At 44.0% G+C, this 18,730-nt stretch overlaps 1 protein-coding gene across 5 annotated transcripts in view; it reads left to right on the top strand.

Moving 5' to 3' along the window:
• Cdkal1 (CDK5 regulatory subunit associated protein 1 like 1) overlaps nt 1-18,730 on the top strand; it is a 560,769-nt gene that overhangs the window by 142,190 nt on the left and 399,849 nt on the right. For all 5 annotated transcript variants that reach the window (XM_047558430.1, XM_047558429.1, XM_047558428.1 and 2 more), the window contains exon 6: nt 6,710-6,806. In XM_047558430.1, coding sequence (XP_047414386.1) covers nt 6,710-6,806 — 97 coding nt within the window. The remainder of the gene's footprint in view (nt 1-6,709; nt 6,807-18,730) is intronic.

The raw sequence follows: 18,730 nt of genomic DNA on the forward strand, positions 1-18,730 counted from the left end.
AAGTGAAAAGACAAGGCTGGAAAGGTCTGGGTGCCTCTTAGGCGGTGAGATTTCAGGTGTGCAGGTATGACCTGAGGTGAGCAGCCACAGGCTCGGCTGGGTTCACCCTGGTGGGAGTGGGAGCCAGTCAGGGGCTGAGCCACGTTTCCTTCAGAATACTTAATTTTTTCCTTTCTGACTAATAATGAATCAGGGTGCAGCTGAGTGTAGGGGATAACGGTATTTGATAAATCAGTGGAAGCTGTTTGGAGGTGGAGCTTAATAAGAAGAATGGTTTTCACATTTAAATGGGAAGTTTTGGGTAACGAACCCCCTGTGCCTGAGGAAGTAAAGTGGAAGTCCCGTTATTTCTAAGGGATATTGTACAAAACGCTGACCATTCGGGTCACATCTGGTTGGTTGGGCAAGCTTCTGGCCTAAGAATAGCTCTGGGAACGTGGGGGGTGTTGGGGGCTCAGGTCTGTATTGCTCACTAGGAAGGTAGTGGGGAGACGTTGGACTCTTTGGTCTTCCTGGACTGGTCCTGCTTTTGGTCTTGGGACGATGCCCTCAGAGGGGTGTGGGACGGATGCCTTCCCACATCTGCTGGGACCTCTTCCCCTTGCCTGTTCTAACGTCGAGCTTTTGATGGTGTTGGGGTGTCGTCTTTATTTTCTTGATTGCTTACCCAGAGGAAATAGTTATTCACAATTTGGAGTATTTCCTTTGACTGTGTACCCCTGTGTTCACTCTTGTGCTACCTTCTGTATAACAGGAGTCGGTTTTCGTCCTGTGCTGTCGTTGGCTCCTTTCTCCTGAGCATACATGGTGGACAGCTTTCCCAGCTAGCACTCGATCTCCTTGATTGTCTTTACTAACAGTGAATGTTGACCAGGCACTTCCCAAGTGACCTCCCTTTAAAATGCTCTTCATCTATTACAGCTCACCAACCTCCAGAGGTGCTTTTACTGTAGACGGAGAAGCAAGCACAGAGTGGTTACGTAATTCCCCTGTGCTTACGTAGCAAGTAGCAGAGCCTGCGAGAGCCCAGGCAGTCTGGCACGGTCTGCACTCTCCGCCACTCCATGACCTGTTGCTCCTCTGTAGCGACTGTGACTTCCTTACTTTGTCATTTTATTTATTTATTTGTTTTTTGTTTGTACTGGGAATGGAACCTAGGGGCACTTGACCCCAGTACTTTTTATTCTTTTTGTTTTGTGACAGGGTCTTACCAAGTTGCTGAGGGACTCTGTAAATTGCTGATTCTACCTCAGCCTGCTTGGTAGATGGGAATCCGGGTGTGTGCCATTACACCTGGCAAGAAGCTTGACGTTGACTGTGGAGATGGTGAGCTGTAGGCCAGCCTCCCAGGATTACATGGATTGCCCCCTATTTTTGAACGGCCAGGGCATCTGGGGATGGTCAGGTTCCTGATGCCCAGGGAGGGTGACCTCCAGTAGCCATCCTGGCAGGCTTCAGGGATGAGCATCTTCCCATAAGCCCACGGAATCATACTGTTGTCTGCAGTGGCTTCCCTTTGGAACCCGGAGGCTGTTTACCCCCCGGGCTCCCTGTCCACATCACGTTGTCACCCTTGACTACCTTGCGGGCACCATGGTCTGAATCTCTTGGTTTCTCAGGCGCGTTTTCCACTTCCTCCCAGCTCTCCTGTCTCTGGTCCTGGCATTTCTTCCTCCCTGTCACTACCTGTAGTGGCAGCTGCTTATTTAAAAAAAAAATTTTATTTATCTTTTACTTTTTTACAGACTGCATTTTGATTCATTGTACACAAATGGGGTACATCATCTCGTTTCTATGGTTGTACACGATGTGGATTCATACCATTCATGTAATCATACATGTACATAGGGTAATGATGTCTGTCTCATTCCACCATTTTTTATACCCCCCTCCCTCTCATTTCCTTCTACATAATCTAAAGTTCCCCCATTCATCTTTCACTCCCCACCCTCCACCCCCATTATATATCATTCTCCACTTATCAGGGAAAACATTTGGCCTTTGGTGTTTTGGGATTGGCTTATTTCACTTAACATGATATTCTCCAATTCCATTCATTTATTTGCAAATGCCAAAATATTATTATTCTTTATGGCTGAATAATATTCCATTGTGTTATAGATACCAGAGTCTCTTTATTCATCTGCTAAAGGGCATCTAGGTTGGTTCCACAATCTAGCAATTGTGAACTGAGCTGCTATAAACATTGATGTGGCTGTGTTACTGTAGTTTGCTGATTTTAAGTCCTTTGGGTATAAACTGAGGAGTGGGATAACTGGGTCAAAAGTGAATCCATTCCAAATTTTCTGAGGATTCTCCACACTGCTTTCCAGAGTGGCTGTGCCACTGCTTTTTAAGAACCTTTCTACATGTCACGTTAAAAGCCTTCCTAAATGAACCAACTTAAGCTCCTCACAGAAGTCTGTGTTCTTGTTTTAACTTTTTCCCTCCCTTAAAATAAAGCCACAAAATCCTTTCTTCATACAAGCTATTTGGCCCTCTGGCTGCACAAATGGATGACAGCAGCGAGATTGCACTTAGGTGGAGCAGGACTCTGGCCTCAGCTCCTCCCTAGTAACCTGACCTTCAGTGGGAGTCCTTGCTTCAGGGAAGCCGCTGCTGCATAACATGCTACCCTGGGGTCTTGACAGTGGTGTATGCTGACTGTCCCCAGGGCTACTTGTGATCCTCCTTGGTACCTTTGGGTCTTTCTTGTCCTTCACATGAGAACACATCTTCCAAGCACATTTCTCCCTTCTCCCTTCCAACTGAACATGGTAGCATCGATTGATGCTCTGGATCTTCATTTTTCCTTGTATCTGACATGGAAACCAGCGTGAGTGGTAGAATGAAAACATGCTGAATGACTGACTTGTTATAAATAATAGTTCTTCTAGGTGTTGTCAGTAAGCATTATAAAGGAACCCGGTTGAACCAGGTATCGAGGGGGAACTTCATTCTGTGTGTGTGTCTGTGCGCACGCGCGGGATTGACCCCAGGGCCTCGTACATGCTAAGCTCACTCTACCATCGAGCCACACCCTGCATCCCCAAGGGAACTTCTTCCCTGGTTTATGTGGCCACTTCATCAGGGTGTGGCAGTGTGTTTTATTCTAGATACACTTTAAAGGGATGTCTGCTTGAGTCTGAGAGGACTGTCTCGATCATGTGTGTGGGACCTCTGTTCTGCTCTTATCACAGACATGGAGAAATGGCTACCTTTGGGGCCCCTCTTTACCAGGGGGCACAGACTGGTCGAGTCACTCTGGCCTCACGAAATGTAGGATTATATTTTTGTTTTGTCTGTTGAAATAGCATTCAGTCTTGTGATCCTTGGATTCTGTCTGTGATCTTGGGTTTGAACATCTGTACACACCCCGTTACACGTATAAATGTATATAAATGAATGATTTTTTTCAGATGGAGAAACCCACCAAACCTTGGAGTGATTTTATTTTGACTGTTGGCAACTCATAGCCTCTCTGACTTACACAGCAGAACCCTATTGTAAACAGCTTTGTGAATGCAAGCTCCTTCCTCCTGGACTGGTTCCAGAATCCAAGGAGGACGTCATGGGCAGTCCTTACCTGCCATTTGTAGAGAATCGAGCTTTTCTTGTGAGGCCCATGAATTTACTACTCCTCTGTTAGGCTATTATTTTGTTGAGAAGGCATAAGTAAGCAAGAACTGTCAAATACAACATTGCATTTCTACCTGGAAGTCAAGGGATACATCACAGCTCTGTCGATTTCTGTGCAGCTCTAATGAAGAAATGTTTCTTCAGTATTTATCATGCAACAAAAACCCAGGTGTGATCTGTGTTTAGAAATATGCTGTTCAAGGAACTAGCAGGTTCTAGGTGCTCTTCTCTGCTCTAGGGCTGACCACCTCCATCTTTTTGAGTCTTAATTTCCTTATCTGTAAAATAAGGGGATGATATTAGGTCAGCATTAGGTAGTTTTGATGCTGTGAATTTTAAGATTCAGTGCAAATTATTTCTTACATTATGCTCAGAAGGAAAGAGAAAGGCTTCTTTATCTTTTCTGTTATTCAAATTAGTCCTGTAGACAAAGGTATGTCATATTTTTATTTGGAAATACGTGTCAAGAAAATATGAACCACTACATTAAATTAACTGTACGTTCAGTTTTAATTTTAATTAGCATTTCAGGGCCATATGAAGGGAGACATGGTAATTCATACTGTTCTAAGCTTTCTTAAGGTATTGTTCTTATCAACAATCATATATTGAAAAGTAAAGCTTTTAAAAATATGTCTGTGCTGGGTACATATCTAAAGAAAAAAACTTTTCAGGCTTTTGTTAGCCTGAACAAAGCTCACTAAAGAAGAAGAATAGGTTGTATGAAGAGAATATTTAAAACAAGAATATTCTGAGAATTTGCATATAAACTTTTGCTTCCCTACATATAAAGTGTGGCATTACTCTTCCATGGCTGGGCTGTGATTTTTGGCTTTATTATACTCCTGCTCTGCCCTTCTATTTTCAAGACAAATTCAGCAAAGCATGAAAGAATGTTTTAATTATTAAGTTGGACATCTCTATTTGAAACCTCTCCTTAATTTTCTTGTGTCCTTTCTCCCTTACAGTCAGCCCTGACTGTTTTACCACCTGGTCCAGGATTAGCAGTGTCCTGCTTTCTATTGTTTTGTCTTTGTCTCTGTGGCAGTGATTTCCTGGATTGGCCTTTGCCCCTGTTCTGTCCTCTTTCCCCCCTGTGTGGATAGAAACCCTCCCAAGTGTCTTCGTGAGGCTGTTTCCTATCTTCCTGCTGCATGGTCTTGTCCCCTCCGTGTTGGTTACCTGTGTGGCCCTCGGTCACTCAAAGCCCTTCCCTGATGCTGTGTGCATTTCAGTGTCTTTCATATCTCAGCCACTTCATGCCACAGCTCACTGAGTGCCAGGCACTGCCTCTTCCTTCCTGTGTCCTGAGGTCTCCGGCAGTGCTCAAACTCACTGAATAATTAGGAGTCGCTCACTTCACGTTCTAGGAAGCAGGCTCCGTGTTTGGATTTGTCACTGATCACGGTCTCCCTTGGATGTGTGGGGGTGACTCCTGGTGGTCCAGCTAAAGTTCTTGGGGGAAAAACATCTCCTCCTTGTAGAGCTTGTTAATGGAAATGGAAGGAATTTTTCGTTTCATGATGTATTTCACATTTACTCCAAGAGAAATGTTTGTGCTCAGTGATTCATACTGATAAAAAGGTAAAACTAGGTAGCAGAACCAGGTTGTCCATTCTCTTGGATGTTTTATACAATCTACCAAAGTCAGATTAAAAAAAATTCATTAACAAATTATTTTCAAAATTGTAACCGGGAAAATTTTATCAAAGTGCTCTAAGAAGTTAAATGAAACATTTACAGGTATTCTTAAAGTCGAACTTTGATCTCTGCCTGTTCATTTATTGAATTCTTCTCTTTGTACTTCCCAGAGTTCCGTGTGTTTTCACAAGGAGCTAGTCCTGTTAGTCCCAGTTTTTTGTTGACTTCTAGTTCTGAAGGTGTGCTCTTGAAAAAGTTCACAAAGACAAAATGTGTGAGGTGTTGTGATTTTCCATGTCATAGTAGTTTAAAGTCTCATGTCCAGAAACTGGGCTCAGATACCCTCAGCTTTCTCCGTGGGTTTCAGGAACCTAAGAGGGTGCTAGGCACCAAGGGACCCAGGCTAAGCATAAAACACGGTATTAAAAGTAAACAAAGCACCAGAACACTTCACAGAAGACCTGAAAGTTTAAAGTGTGCAAAGGATATGGATAGTCGCTAGGAAAAGACAGAAGCTCTGCTTTGTTCGCTATTGTCTGTAGCACCAAATCACTGCTGGATGCAGAGGTGTGTGAAGGAATGAACAGTTTCAGAGTGCACTCCCGCGCCCTCTTCAGCGCAGAAATACTCGTCAGACATGTGCAACTGTGAGCAACGCTGTACTCAGAATTCATGTTAGGGAAGTGCACAGCTGAATGTCGATTTCACATTAGCTTTGTGTAGTCCAGAAATATGTTCTGAAATAGTCAAGTGTGTGTGTATACATACAAGTGTGTGCTTGAGTGTGTACATGTGTGTATGCATACATGTGTTTGTATGTGTGTATACACCACAGGAATCTGTTCATGGTAGATGCTTGCGTGGTCAGTGGGGTCTGCACACTGGCAGGAAGCCTACGCAGTCAATAAGCAGAAATGGTGGAGGGTTGTGGAAAGATGTGGGAATTTCTAGGAGAGGGAAAGTTACATCTGCTAGTCATTCTTCTGTCCTGTTTGATATTTTGAGAAGTAATTTACTTTTTAAAAAAAATTTTTTTTAGTAATTTACTTTTATATTAGTCTAAAGCTAGGAAAGATTATGTGCAGTTCTAGGCCCATTTTCTTTAATATTTAAAACAGGTACCTAGTAGAAGGGTTATCATGTCTATCTGGAGAAGGTGGTTTCCAAAATGGTTCAAATCCTTGTGAATTCTGTGTGATCGTCGTTTGGTAATGAGACGATAATGGAGGATATTGTCAGGTTGGTCCACTCCTTCTTTAGTGGTGTGATAGACACACAGGGCAGAAGGCTCATGCTTTCCTGAAGCACTTGTAAGAAAACCCTGGGTTCATGGACAGGCCTGTTATTCTCGGGAACCTACCTGCACTGAGGGCGGTTCAAGGGTATATGTGTGAGCAAGAGTTGACGCTGTTCTTTCCTTATCTTTTAGAAAAGCCCAAGAGGAGAACAAGAAAGTCGTGCTGGCCGGATGTGTGCCCCAGGCGCAGCCTCGCCAGGACTACCTCAAAGGCCTGAGCATCATCGGGGTGAGCTGGCACTCTGCGGCAGAAGCCACTCTTCTGTGAACGCCTCGTAGCTCCACATTCATTTCCTGTTTCTGGGTCACTTAGGGCCATCGTAAATTTGCTTGCTTTATTGCCTCTGAAACTTTGTCATGTCTGTGTAACTTTTTCATTTTACCACAGAAACTTTCTGGGTTTTCTTGTTGAGAAAGAATAGCACAATAGGAAACGTGGTAAGGGGTTCGTGTCCCTGAATGACCTGTTCTCTGTCCCTTGCCATCTCTGTCCTTATCCTTCCATTTTCCCATCCACTGAACCTGCTTGTCACCTCTGGTGCTAGGTGCCCCTTGGAACGCCCCATGCTATCAGCTTCACCCCACATCTGGGCTCTGGCACCACGTGTCCCACCCTCGCCTGCTGCCCCCCACCTCTGGACCACTCTGCTGTCTGTGCAGTTACCTGTCATTTACCCTCGTAGTACGCGGTTAAGATTTTTATGTTTAGAGTTGATTTTAGAGTTACTTATGATTTTTTAAAGTCCCAATCCTTATGGATGTTATTGTCCTCATGAGGACACTGTTCAGTCCTTTCGATTTCCTGCTCTTTCTCCAGTCCCTTGGCAGCGCCGACACAGTGGCCCTCGGTCTGCTCCCTGGCCCTGCTCCGCGTGGCGCTGTGCTTGGCTGCTGGCTTGCTCTCCTGAGGGCAGGAGCTCTGTGGCGCCCGCAGCCTGCCTGTCTTCTCCCTTCTCCTTTGTAGCCTTCCTGGCTGTTCACAGAAAGCCGCCTCCTGGTTGGTAGTCCGTCAGTGTTGGCTTACAAATGGCAGCACTTCCTTCCACCCATTCTGGTGAGGTGGTGCCCTGTAAACTAACCAGTGATCTTTGAAACAAGGCTTCATTAATGTTTTAAACTTACTAAAATACCATATATACCTAGAAAAACTTCCCATGAGCAGCTGGCATCTGATCCGGCTTCTTAATTCCTTACTTGACACACTTCTGATGGGTCCTCGTATTGCGTCTCAGCGTGATGGGCTTGTTTTCTGCTGCGAAGTCCTTGCTCTACTAGCAAATTTAATAATCTTTGAACAAACGTTCTCACTTTAAACAAACAGAGCCGGAATGTTTGGTAACTCTAGTTTGTTTTCACCATTTGTCTGTTTATACTGTGATTTCTCTTGGTTAAGGAATGAAATAAAAATGGGCCTCCTTAGTCATCTCCTCATGTCACACTAACTCTGTAAACATAATCCTGCTGCGGTGGGAAAATAGGGGACTAGTTAGGACTCTTTCTTAGGATGGAATGTGGTCATGCTTGCAGTTCATCTTGGGTTTCATCCCAAGGACTTACATTCCTGGAGAAGCAGACCTTCTGCAGCGTAGAAAAAGCCTCTTCCCTGTGAACCTTATGGTGGCGTCGGGTTCTGAACTCTGTGTGTGCAGGGAAGGGCTTCCTGTGTCTTTGGTGGCAGGGCAGATTCTCATGCTGTGGCGTGGGGTGCTGGGAGTGTCGCTCACTGGTGGAGTGTTAGCTGGCATGCTCGAGGCTCTGGGTGTGATCCCCAGCACTGAAAGAGAAAGTAGAGAAGAGAATCCCTAGCATAAGGGCGGATGCCTGGTGCTGTTTTGGGGACACAGTTTGCAGGACTGAGACAAAGCTGTTTGTCTGACATTGTTTGCCGTGTTCTGTCTCATATTCTCATTTTATTTCTATCAACATTCCTTGGGTTTATTTTATTTGGCTCCCTTATTACGATTGGAGAAATAACTGGAGAACACATGTTTTAAAAAGTGTATGTAAAGAAATTCATATTTCTATCTGCAGTTATAACAGTATAACTGGGTTTATCCCTGTGAGCATTTTAACCTTTGCATCGTTTGCTTAATTGAAATCTCAAACTATTTTGTATGTTTATTTTCTGTTTTTACATGAGCTTTTTAACTATTTAAATCCTGAATTGATGTTCTATTGAAGGATTTGCTGTTATTTATTTCTTAATCATTGGATATAAACATTTTCTGATATTTAGGAAATACACAAAATGTTTATTCCCACAGTGTGTTTTTATTCTAACTTAGTGTGTTTTAAAATGTTTCCAAAACCTCATATCATTAACATTTCAGTGCAGTAATTTAGTCATATACTTATCAGCATGAAGTATTATCAAAGTGTATCTTTGTCAGTATCCTTTCATAGAACTTTTTTCCTGTGAAAACTGTGTGACATTTTATTTATCATTGCTGACTTTTTATATATGAAAATTACATACACAGGACTGAATTTAAAAAAAAAAATTAGGTTAAAAAACCAAAACCATCTCTAATTGAATGTTTATAGAGGACCGTTTCTGATTAGAATTGTTAGAACTGCTGTAAAATCAGAAACCTTCTGAATTTTAGTGAATCATAATAAAATGAAGAAATGAATCAATTTTACACCAAGGAGTATTTTTTGGGGGGGGGTTGGAGGAGTACCAACAATTGAACTCAGGGCACTCAAGCTCTGATCCACATTCCCAGTCCCATTTTGCATTTTATTTAGAGACAGGGTCTCACTGAGTTGCTTGGGCCCTCGCTTTTGCTGAGGCTGGCTTTGAACTTTGATCCTCCTGCCTCCGCCTCCCGAGCCACTGGGATTACAGGCATGCCTCATCACACAGTAGTTCTTAAGTATTAAAAAAAAAATTTTACTTTTAGTAGCATTGGAAGCTGCAGGACATTTGGAATTGTATTGCACAGTTGATTTCCAGGCTGAGTAAAGAATGAGTCTTGCTCACACAGCTTCTGTGTCGGAGGGTGTTAACAGCTGTAATTGCATTCTACGCTTCTACAACCTTCCACTGAGATCTCTGTGTCACTGCACACACAATACAGCACCTGCTGACCAGAAGGTCTTACTGCATGCAGACTAGGTGCTTGCCTTGCAGCTAATATGAAATGGCCAAAGGTCCCTGTCCTCAAAGAGCTTGCCATCTGGTTCTGGGGAGAAATAGCTGGTTTGAGTGCAGAACTTCTCCAGCCTCCTAGAAACTCTGGTGGGATGAGTTCCTGGACCACCATGGAATTGCTTGGAAATGTCGATTGGTCAGGAGCTGTTAGTCCTTCCCAGGGTGGTGCTAATGCCCAGTTACCGCAGGATCCACTATTAATAGGAATGGCGCTCAATAATGCCTAGACTTCCTGAAGCGTCAGCTGTGTGCCCTGCAGGCAGTGGGCCTTTTCAGGGGGAGCATGGACGTGTGCACAGCACAGGTGTCTGTTTGTCTTGGGGACCGTTCCAGGTCGATTTGCAGTGGTCCAGACGTCTTTTCAGGCTGACTGCTCTAATCCTGAAAACGCAGACCATCAGTAAATATTTCAGTGTGAACGCTTGAATTTTGAATATCGTGTGTGAGCAGTCAGCATCTGAAACAGGTTGGTCTTGAACCTCTTCCTGCCATGTTGCCCAGGGTAACCAGACCCACAAAGGCAGGCTGTGCCACAAGGTACCAGGTACCAGGCGTAGGTACCAGGCAGAGCGTGAGAAATACTTCTCTTGGTCTCTGTGTCATGTCTTGTAATAGTTCTTGTCGCGTTCCAGTTTCGGACCCTGTAGTTACTGGGAAGAAAGGCGGGGAGCAGCCCTGAACCTGAAGGACACTTGACCTGGAGCCCGTTGTGTCTCTTCCTGGACCTTGCTCTCACTCTCCTGGTCCCTGTGACTCTCACCCGTGTCTGCCCCTGTTGAACTTGAGAATGCAGCCTGTATTGTGGTGAAGAGTGACTTCAGGAGCCGACTGCGGATTTGCCACCATTTAGCTGAGTGAACTCCTGCAAGTTACTTAACCCTGTGCTTTGCTTGGTGCCTGGGATGTAGTTTTCTGTATTGCTGCTGCTGCTCCCTCCCTCCCTCCCTCCCTCTTTCCCTCCATGGGAAAGGTTTTTAGGTATTGTAGTTGGATTTAAGAGGAAGGGGAGTCCCTGGTGTGATGCTCCTTTTACCGGCACCCTTCTGGGGGCCTGGTCCCCTGCTTCAGTTAGTGCCTTTTACCTGAGGCTTGGTGAGAGGCGCTCCCTGGTTCCTTCAGGTCATACGTATGCTTTTAGTGGTGAGGAAGATACTGCTGAGAGGTTTATAGAAAGGCTCTTCCTACCACAGGGAGGAATCTCTCAATGAGGAGGCACGAGTTGGACATATACTGGGTGATGAGAAAGTTTTGCTAAAATTAAACCACATGTAAACAAGTACTGTTTTGTGTAACACATTAAGTAAAGTTATCGATAGTCTTGTAAATTGAAAAAAAAAAACCTTCTAATAGAGCCAAAACACATTAAATTAGCTCAGTGACTGCTGCGGACTTCCTCAAGCTTAGATTTTAAGATTTAGTTCTTTTCTGATACCATTTAAGGTAGGAACTTTCCTAACAGTGTGGAGCAAAATTTTTAGAAATAAAAATATTTTATCTAGAGAAGTGAATATCAAACTTTGATCTGCCTGATGCTGTTACTGGTTCAAATTCCCATTATGTTAAAAGTGAAAAATTTGAACATATAATTGGTGGGGAAGACTTTTTAATATATATAATTCTTAACAAAGATGGGAGGTCATTTCTTTCCCTTTTACCAGTTGTATTTAAAATGTACACCGTGAGGGTTGACACACCAAGGTAAAGAGTAATCATGCTCGTCCAGCCGGATGGCATCTGTCGCCTGCGGTAACTGACTTTTGAGTGTGGGTGTCCAAGAGCACCTGACATCCCTCCTCGCAGATTCTTCGTAACACGGCATCACTACCCACAGTTCTTAAGAGGCACGCCGGGTCTCTCGTCTTATCATGGTACGTGACTGAGTTTGCGCTCTGTGACCTCCTTCTCCAAATTTCCTTTCCTTCCCCTCCCCAGTAATCTCAGGGCTGTGCCCTTTGCTGTGTGTTTGACCATTTTCCTGTTTAGATTCTACACACAGCTGTGGTCATGAAGTACTTGCTTTTCTGTTTCTGGCTTGCTGTCTTTAGCAGAATGACCTGCAGGTTCCTCCATGCCTTGGCCATTAGTGGTGTCCCTTTTTATAGACTGAATAGTACTCCGTTATTGATAGTGGCTACAGTTGCTTTATCCATTCATCTGCCGAAGGGCACCTCCTGGCTATCCCGAATGATCAGGAGACACAGGCATCTCTCCCAGGTGCAGATTTCACTGCTCTGACCGTGTATCCTCAGGCAGGCTGGCTGGGTCCTGGGCACTAGTACTCGCATCTCATAGAGAACTCTCTGGTGCTCGGGCTGCCGCAGCTGCTCTGCCTTCGGCCCTGTGCGTTCTCGCTCTCGCTCTCGCTGCCTTCCCTGCCAGCACGCTAAGTTCTCGCTTCTGGCCATCCTGACAGGTGCGTGGTGGCATTTCTCAGTGGCTTGGCTTTGCATTTCTCTGGTGACTGGTGACCCTGGGCACCTTTTCATGGGCTTTTTGGCCATCCATTTCCTTCAGAAGAATGTCATTCTGATTCTTTGCCTGTGTTTTAACTGGGCTCTTCAATCTGCTGCCAGGTTGCTCGAGTCCTTCATGAGTTCTGGGAGCTCTCGATTTCCCAGCCCTTCAGCAGCGTTTTCGTGTTGTTGTTTGCAAGCTGCAGAAGCTTTGGACCTTGATGGAGCCCCCTTTGCTTACTTGTGCTTCTGTTGGCGGAAACTTTGGGGTGATACCTCAGAAGTCCAGGCCAAGGTCAGCATCATGAAGCTTCCCCCGATTTATTCTTCTGGGACTGTTATGGTTTCAGGTCTAATGTTTAGACTTTTACCTCTTTTGAGTGGACTTTTTGTTTTCTTTCTTGTTTTTGTGGTACCAGGGATTGAACCCAGGGCTGCTTAATCCCTGAGTCACGTCCCCAGCATCCCCCTTTTTTTGTATTTTATTTTATTTAGAGAAAGGATCTCACTGAATTGCTTAGGACTCACTAAGTTGCTGAGGCTATTTTTCAACTCATGATCCTCCTGCCTCAGCCTCCTGAGCCACTGGGATCACAGGCATGCATGACCCTGCCTGGCTTTGAGTGGATTTGTGTGTGTGTGTAATACATAGATCTGATGCAATTCCTATCAAAATTCCAATGCCGGTTTTTTCACAGAAATAGTAAAAATAATTCTAAAACTTACATGGAACTACAGAAGATCCCCAAATGCTAGGACAATCTTGACAAAAAGTTACAGGATCACACTTTCTGGTTTCAAGTATTTTACAAAGTTATGGTGATGAAAACAGTATGCTCCTGGTATAAAAAGACAGATACAGCCTGATAAAGTAGAGTCCGGAAATGAATAGAAGCACATACAGCCAATGATTTTCACCCAGATCACCCAGAAGACCCGGGGAAAGGCCAGTCTTTCCAGTAAACTAAAGCCGTACATGCAAAAGAATGAAACTGGACCCATAAACTGGTTTTGTTCCTTCAAAGATGACCTGAGTTTTCAGGTGGTTTTAAAGTTCTGGTCTGATATTTCTTAACTGGAATGAAAATGACAGATTGTCTTTTTATTTATACGCTACTAAGATGAAGAGGACTGAGAAATTTCTTCTGTGTGCCTTCGTGTGTCTCTGACGTATGAGCCTCTTTCCCCTAAAATAATTTGAGGTGTCCTGGGATACAATCAAGAGATCACACAGCCCCAGCCAGGTTCATACAAGTGTGAAATGAGTCACAGCACGTGTGGATAAGCAGCAGTCCCTGCAGATCCTCAGTGAGACGACTCTGAGCAACCTTAACATGGCTCTGTTAACTTCCAGTGGCAAACGGCCTGGTGTGAATTACCATCTCACGTCACTTTCCTCCCCTGCTTATCTGGCCTCATCTACCACTGTGTCCTCCTGTCCTGGCCTCCTTCCAGCTTTGTGATCTCCCTCTCCGTCATTTCTCTCTCCGTCCTTGTACAGCCACCCCCACCATAGGTTCACATGGATGCCTATGCTGTGTGGTGTGGGATCAGTGCGACCTGTTCAGATGTTCACCTGCAACACTCCTGCAGAAATGTCCCATCTACCTCCTGTCCCTGCTGTGGTTTATTTTCTTCAGAGCATTGTCATGATAGGAAATCAAAACTTTCAGTAATTTGCATCTGTCTCCCCAGTTAGAAAGTAAGGTCCGTGAAGTGAGGACTCCATTTTTCCCCATGACACCCCAGTTTCTAGAACCATGTGCAGTGCGGGGTTAGGGTGTCAGGTGATTGCATTCATACCATGGGAGTTGGTGGGGACGAGTGTTGTCGGGTATCTTGAACATCTGGGATCACTTGGGTAGCATTCTCTGATCATTAGGATGGCCTCCGTGTTCACAGCGAAGGAAGGGGAGTTCGTGAGCAGGCCACTTGTCTGCCATTCTGGACCAAAGTTCTGAGACTTGGGCAGAAATTTAGCTGGCTGTCCTTGAACCTTACTTCCCTGGCTGGAAATAACAGCAGCGTCTTAACTAGGGACACTGAGGACCGACTGTGGCAGTGCTTGTGGGGCATCGGGGAGTCTGAACAGAGCAGCCGTTTAAGAACTACTGGTGCTCACTGCATTTTCATGGTCGTTCACTTACCCGGCTGCTGGGTGTTTTGGGGTGGGGAGGTGCTTCAGGTCCATGCCGAAGCAGAACCTCTGACAGGAGGTCGTCAGCTTGTTCTCTGGTGGCCCCACGTGAGTGGACTTCTTTCCTGGCCTAGTGGGCAAAGTTGTCACCCAGCTGTGCCCTGGTTTCCTGGGTTGGCAGAACAAGGTGCTTCACCCTGGGCCCGTCCCAGCCGTTCGCTAAGCTGCAGTTTGCGGAGGCTCTCTAGCCACAGGTGACCATTCCGTCCAGGTTTCAGTGGGATCTCGGCTTCCCCAGCAGCCCCTCTCGGTCTGTACCCCCCACGTGTGGCTTGTGACAGCAAGTGGGCATCTCCACCCCGCAGAGATCCCCAGGGACGCTCTGCCCCCACACTCGGGGTTTTGGAACAGCACTTCCCTTTGCTTCGGTTGCTGTCGTTCAGCCTTATTTCTTCGATACGTGTTTAGTTATAAGTTGGAGTAGTTCATAATAGTGGGGTAGAATATTTTTATGGCCTTCTTTTTAAAGTTCCTCAGCAGAATGACTCACGAATGTTATTTATGAGTTGTTTATTAACTCCTTTCCTCATGGTTGAGAACATATGGAGTCAGTAATAGAACATACTGCATGCTTTTTTTTTTTTTCTGTATATTTATAACTAAGTGCCTGAAGGACACAAGATACTGTTTTATTTATTTTATTTGAATTATATGCCAGAGAATAAGCTCTTGTGTATTCAGGGCTACAATTTATAGTATTAATTAAGAACAGCTTTCCTTTTCTCCCGGATTGAATTCACTCTATTCTTTATTAACGAACGTGAATTTGGGGTTTGTTCTGCTCAGGGTTGCGTTTTCTCCCCTCCTGCCTTCCGCCTCGCCTCCTGAGCTTGCCTTCCCATCCGCACCCCTCCTGACTCCTCTCATTTTCTTCTCCATTTCTCCTTACTTTATCTTCTCCCCACTGTTTTTTCCATTGCCCACTTCACTGAAAGTGGAAATGGACATGGTATGTGCTAGAAATCATTTAATGAACTTCTCTGCTTATTTGTAATCAAGTACTTTTTCTTTTAAGTCTTGAGGACTCTAAGCCCTAGAGTTTCTCCTAACAGCCCGTAATTATCATGTGTGGGCAATAATCAGTTTTTCACCTTTAAAGACATATGTTACCAAGTGCTTTTAAAAAAGCAGAATATATTTTCAGCTCTATATATTGAAGCGAATTCTGCACAACCAGCAAAAGAGAAGCTGTCCTCATTTCTTCTCAGCATACACAAACATACACAATTAAGCTTATTTCAATATATCATACTTGCACAAACTTTGCAAAAGCAAAGAATTTCCTATATGCTCTTTACCCAGATTTCCCAAATTTTAATATTTTTAACAAATTTGTTCGATTTTTTTAAAATATATTTTTTTCTGATCCTCTTGAAAGTAAGTTGCAGGTATGGTGCCTTTTCTAAGTACCTGTTTCCAAAACAAGGGTTTCCTCCTATGTTGATACGGGACATCACCAAGATCAGGAAGTTAATGTTGGTAAAACACAATAAACTTGGGTACATTCTATATTTGGTTATGGTTATTGTCACTTGTCTAAGTAATGTCCTTTATAGGAAAAGGGGAAAAACCCACCAGGCATCCATAGTGCCTTTCAGTTTTCAGGTCCTTTAATCTAAACATTTCTTCAGAAAATTTTCTTTGTCTTAATGACCTTGACAATAGAACAGTTGACCACCTTTAAAAAAAAATTTTTTTTTTTACCTCATCAGCTTTATTGAGATACAATTCACATGCTGTTCAGTATATCCAATTAAATGTGTAACTCCATGGTTTCAAGTATGCTCAGAGTTGTGCGATCATACCTACAACTAATTTTAGAATGTTTGCATCACTGCAAGAAGAAACCCAGCACTCTTCAGCACTTCTTGCTTCTCCCACTCCCTGTCCATCAGTGGTCACTAACCGTTGTCTATTCTCCTATTGTGGACATTTCATGTAAATGGAATCATACAATACGTGACCTTTTTTGTTCGGCTTCTTCGTTTACTCTAATGTTTTGTCAATACTTCATTCCCTTCTATGACTTGATACTTAATTGTATGGATATACCACATTTTGTTTATTCATCAGTCAGTTGAGGGGTACTGAGTTTCCGTCTCTGGCCCTTATGAATAATGCTGTGGACATTCGTGCATAAGGTTTTGTGTGGATGACACTTTAATTCCTCTTGGGTACATATCTAGGATCGGAATTGCTGGGTCGTATGGTACCTGCTCAGTCCTTTGAGGAACTGCAGACTGTCGTCCAAACTGGCTGCGTTCAGTCTCATTTCATCAGCAGTGTCCCCACATCCTCACCAATGTTGTTTTCTGTCCTTGTGATTATTATAACCGTCTCAGTGGGTGTGAAGTGATGGCCCATCTTGATGGTTTTTTAAATTGTGTTAAAACATACATGATATAAATGGCCATCTTAGCCATTTTTAAGTGCACAGGTCAGGCACATGACGTATGTTCACATTGTTTTGCAACCTTCACCACCGTGCATTTCCAGAATGTTTTCATTTTCCCACATGAAGACCATCATTTCCCTCAGGAAGCCATCAGTCCCCGTCTTCCCCTTGTTTTGGTTCACAGCCTCTGGTTGGCTTAATAGTGCTGAGCACCTTTTTATTGGTCGTGTATATATCATTCTTGGAGAAGCTTCTGTTCAGCTCCTTTGCCCATTTTTAGTTGGTTTATCTGTTATTTTTGAGTTGTGGGACTTCTTATATATTATAAATGTCCCTTACCAGATTCATGATTTGTATAGGTTTTCTTCCATTTTCTGCATGTGTTTTTATTTTCTTAATGGTGTCCTTGGATGTGCCAGGAGGTTTGGCTTTTGATGATATCTGGTTTATCTGTTTTTTTTCATTCATTAGTCATGCTTTATTTTTATATTTGAGAAATCATTGTTTAACCCAAGGTCGATGTGGATTTATGTCTGTTTCCTTCCAAGAGTTTTATCATTTCAACTCGCTGTCAGCGTGGTGACAGACTGCTCCAGCCACGTGTTCTCCTCCCTGGCTACGTGGCTTCTTGGCGAGGTGTTCCGGGGCAGGAGCAGTGCTCCCTTGAATTTGTAGATCTCCACGTGCACGGGAAAGCACCTTTGCTCTGGCTCCATCATTGAGTCATCTCACTTTACTCCTTTCACTCTCCGTCTTCAGCTGAGAATATCAATTGATATCTTGGTTGTTCATCCACATTCAGTGGGAAATTTGGACAACTCTTGCCTGTCCTGCCCAGGTCTCTGTGACCCCGGGCAATGTGAATGTCGTCCACACGTGATGTCTCACCAAAGTCTAACCTCATGCTTCCTTATTTCTCAACTGCAGTGTTTTTCAGCAATCTGTTTCTGTGACCGGATCTTAGACCTTGGAATTCTTCAACATACCAAATGCCTGCATCCATACTCTTGACGATAGCCTCTTTGCTTTTTCCTCTCTCTTTCTCGCTCTTTCCCCAGCCCTGGCCACTCCATTTTTTCTTTCTGGTAGTACTCTTTCACCTATTTTTTCAAACTTCATCTTAACTGAAATGCATAGTCGACTTCTGTCATCCATTTCCTTCTAGTCTCTGCCATGATCGCTTAATGCTGTTTCTCCAGCTCTTGGATCATCATGGTACACATTAGATATCAATAAATAAAAAGTGAATGAGTGATGGGATTAACAAGCTTGAATTGAAGTTTGCCTCCTGCACTGGAACTGCCAGGCTTTGAGAAAGATGCAGCGGCAGCCAATTCGCTCCTAGAAATTCATGGCCTCTACTTTCTGCTGGTTTTTTAGTACCCGCTGACAATTTTTACATGTCCCTAGTTATCACTCGCTCTTGTTCTTAAAACAGGTAATTTTGAACCTGTTCTTATTTCATCCTGTTTCCTCACTGTTAGCAGATGAATTTCTTACTTCATTGGGACAGACGGAGGCCAGCAGATGGGAGCTTGCTCAGCCTCCTCCCTGATTCCACAGGAGCACCCGTGCTGTTCCCATGCTTCCCTCTGACCGCTTGTTTTAGAAGACTTGCCCCATGCCCCTTTCTGGAGGGACCTCTCACCATCAGTTTTTCTCCCGTAGCCAGCTCTTCCTTCTCTACTCCTGTTCTCCCCTTAGCATGTAAGCTGTGAACACAAAAAGGGAAAAAAGAAAGAAATGCACTAATCCAAACAAAACCACAGCTTCAATTTCCTCTATCAACCTGGAGTCTCTTTCTCCTTTCCTTTCTACCCAGATCGTTGAGTCTCCATTTCATTTATGAGGTATTACTACAGAACTTACTTCTTTTAGGTTTGCAGACCCATAAACACACATCCATTTGGTCTTTATGTCACTTACCGTCTATATAGAATTGGACACCCTTGGC

The sequence above is a fragment of the Sciurus carolinensis genome, chromosome 7 (assembly GCF_902686445.1).
Source record: "Sciurus carolinensis chromosome 7, mSciCar1.2, whole genome shotgun sequence".
NCBI lineage: Eukaryota > Metazoa > Chordata > Mammalia > Rodentia > Sciuridae > Sciurus > Sciurus carolinensis.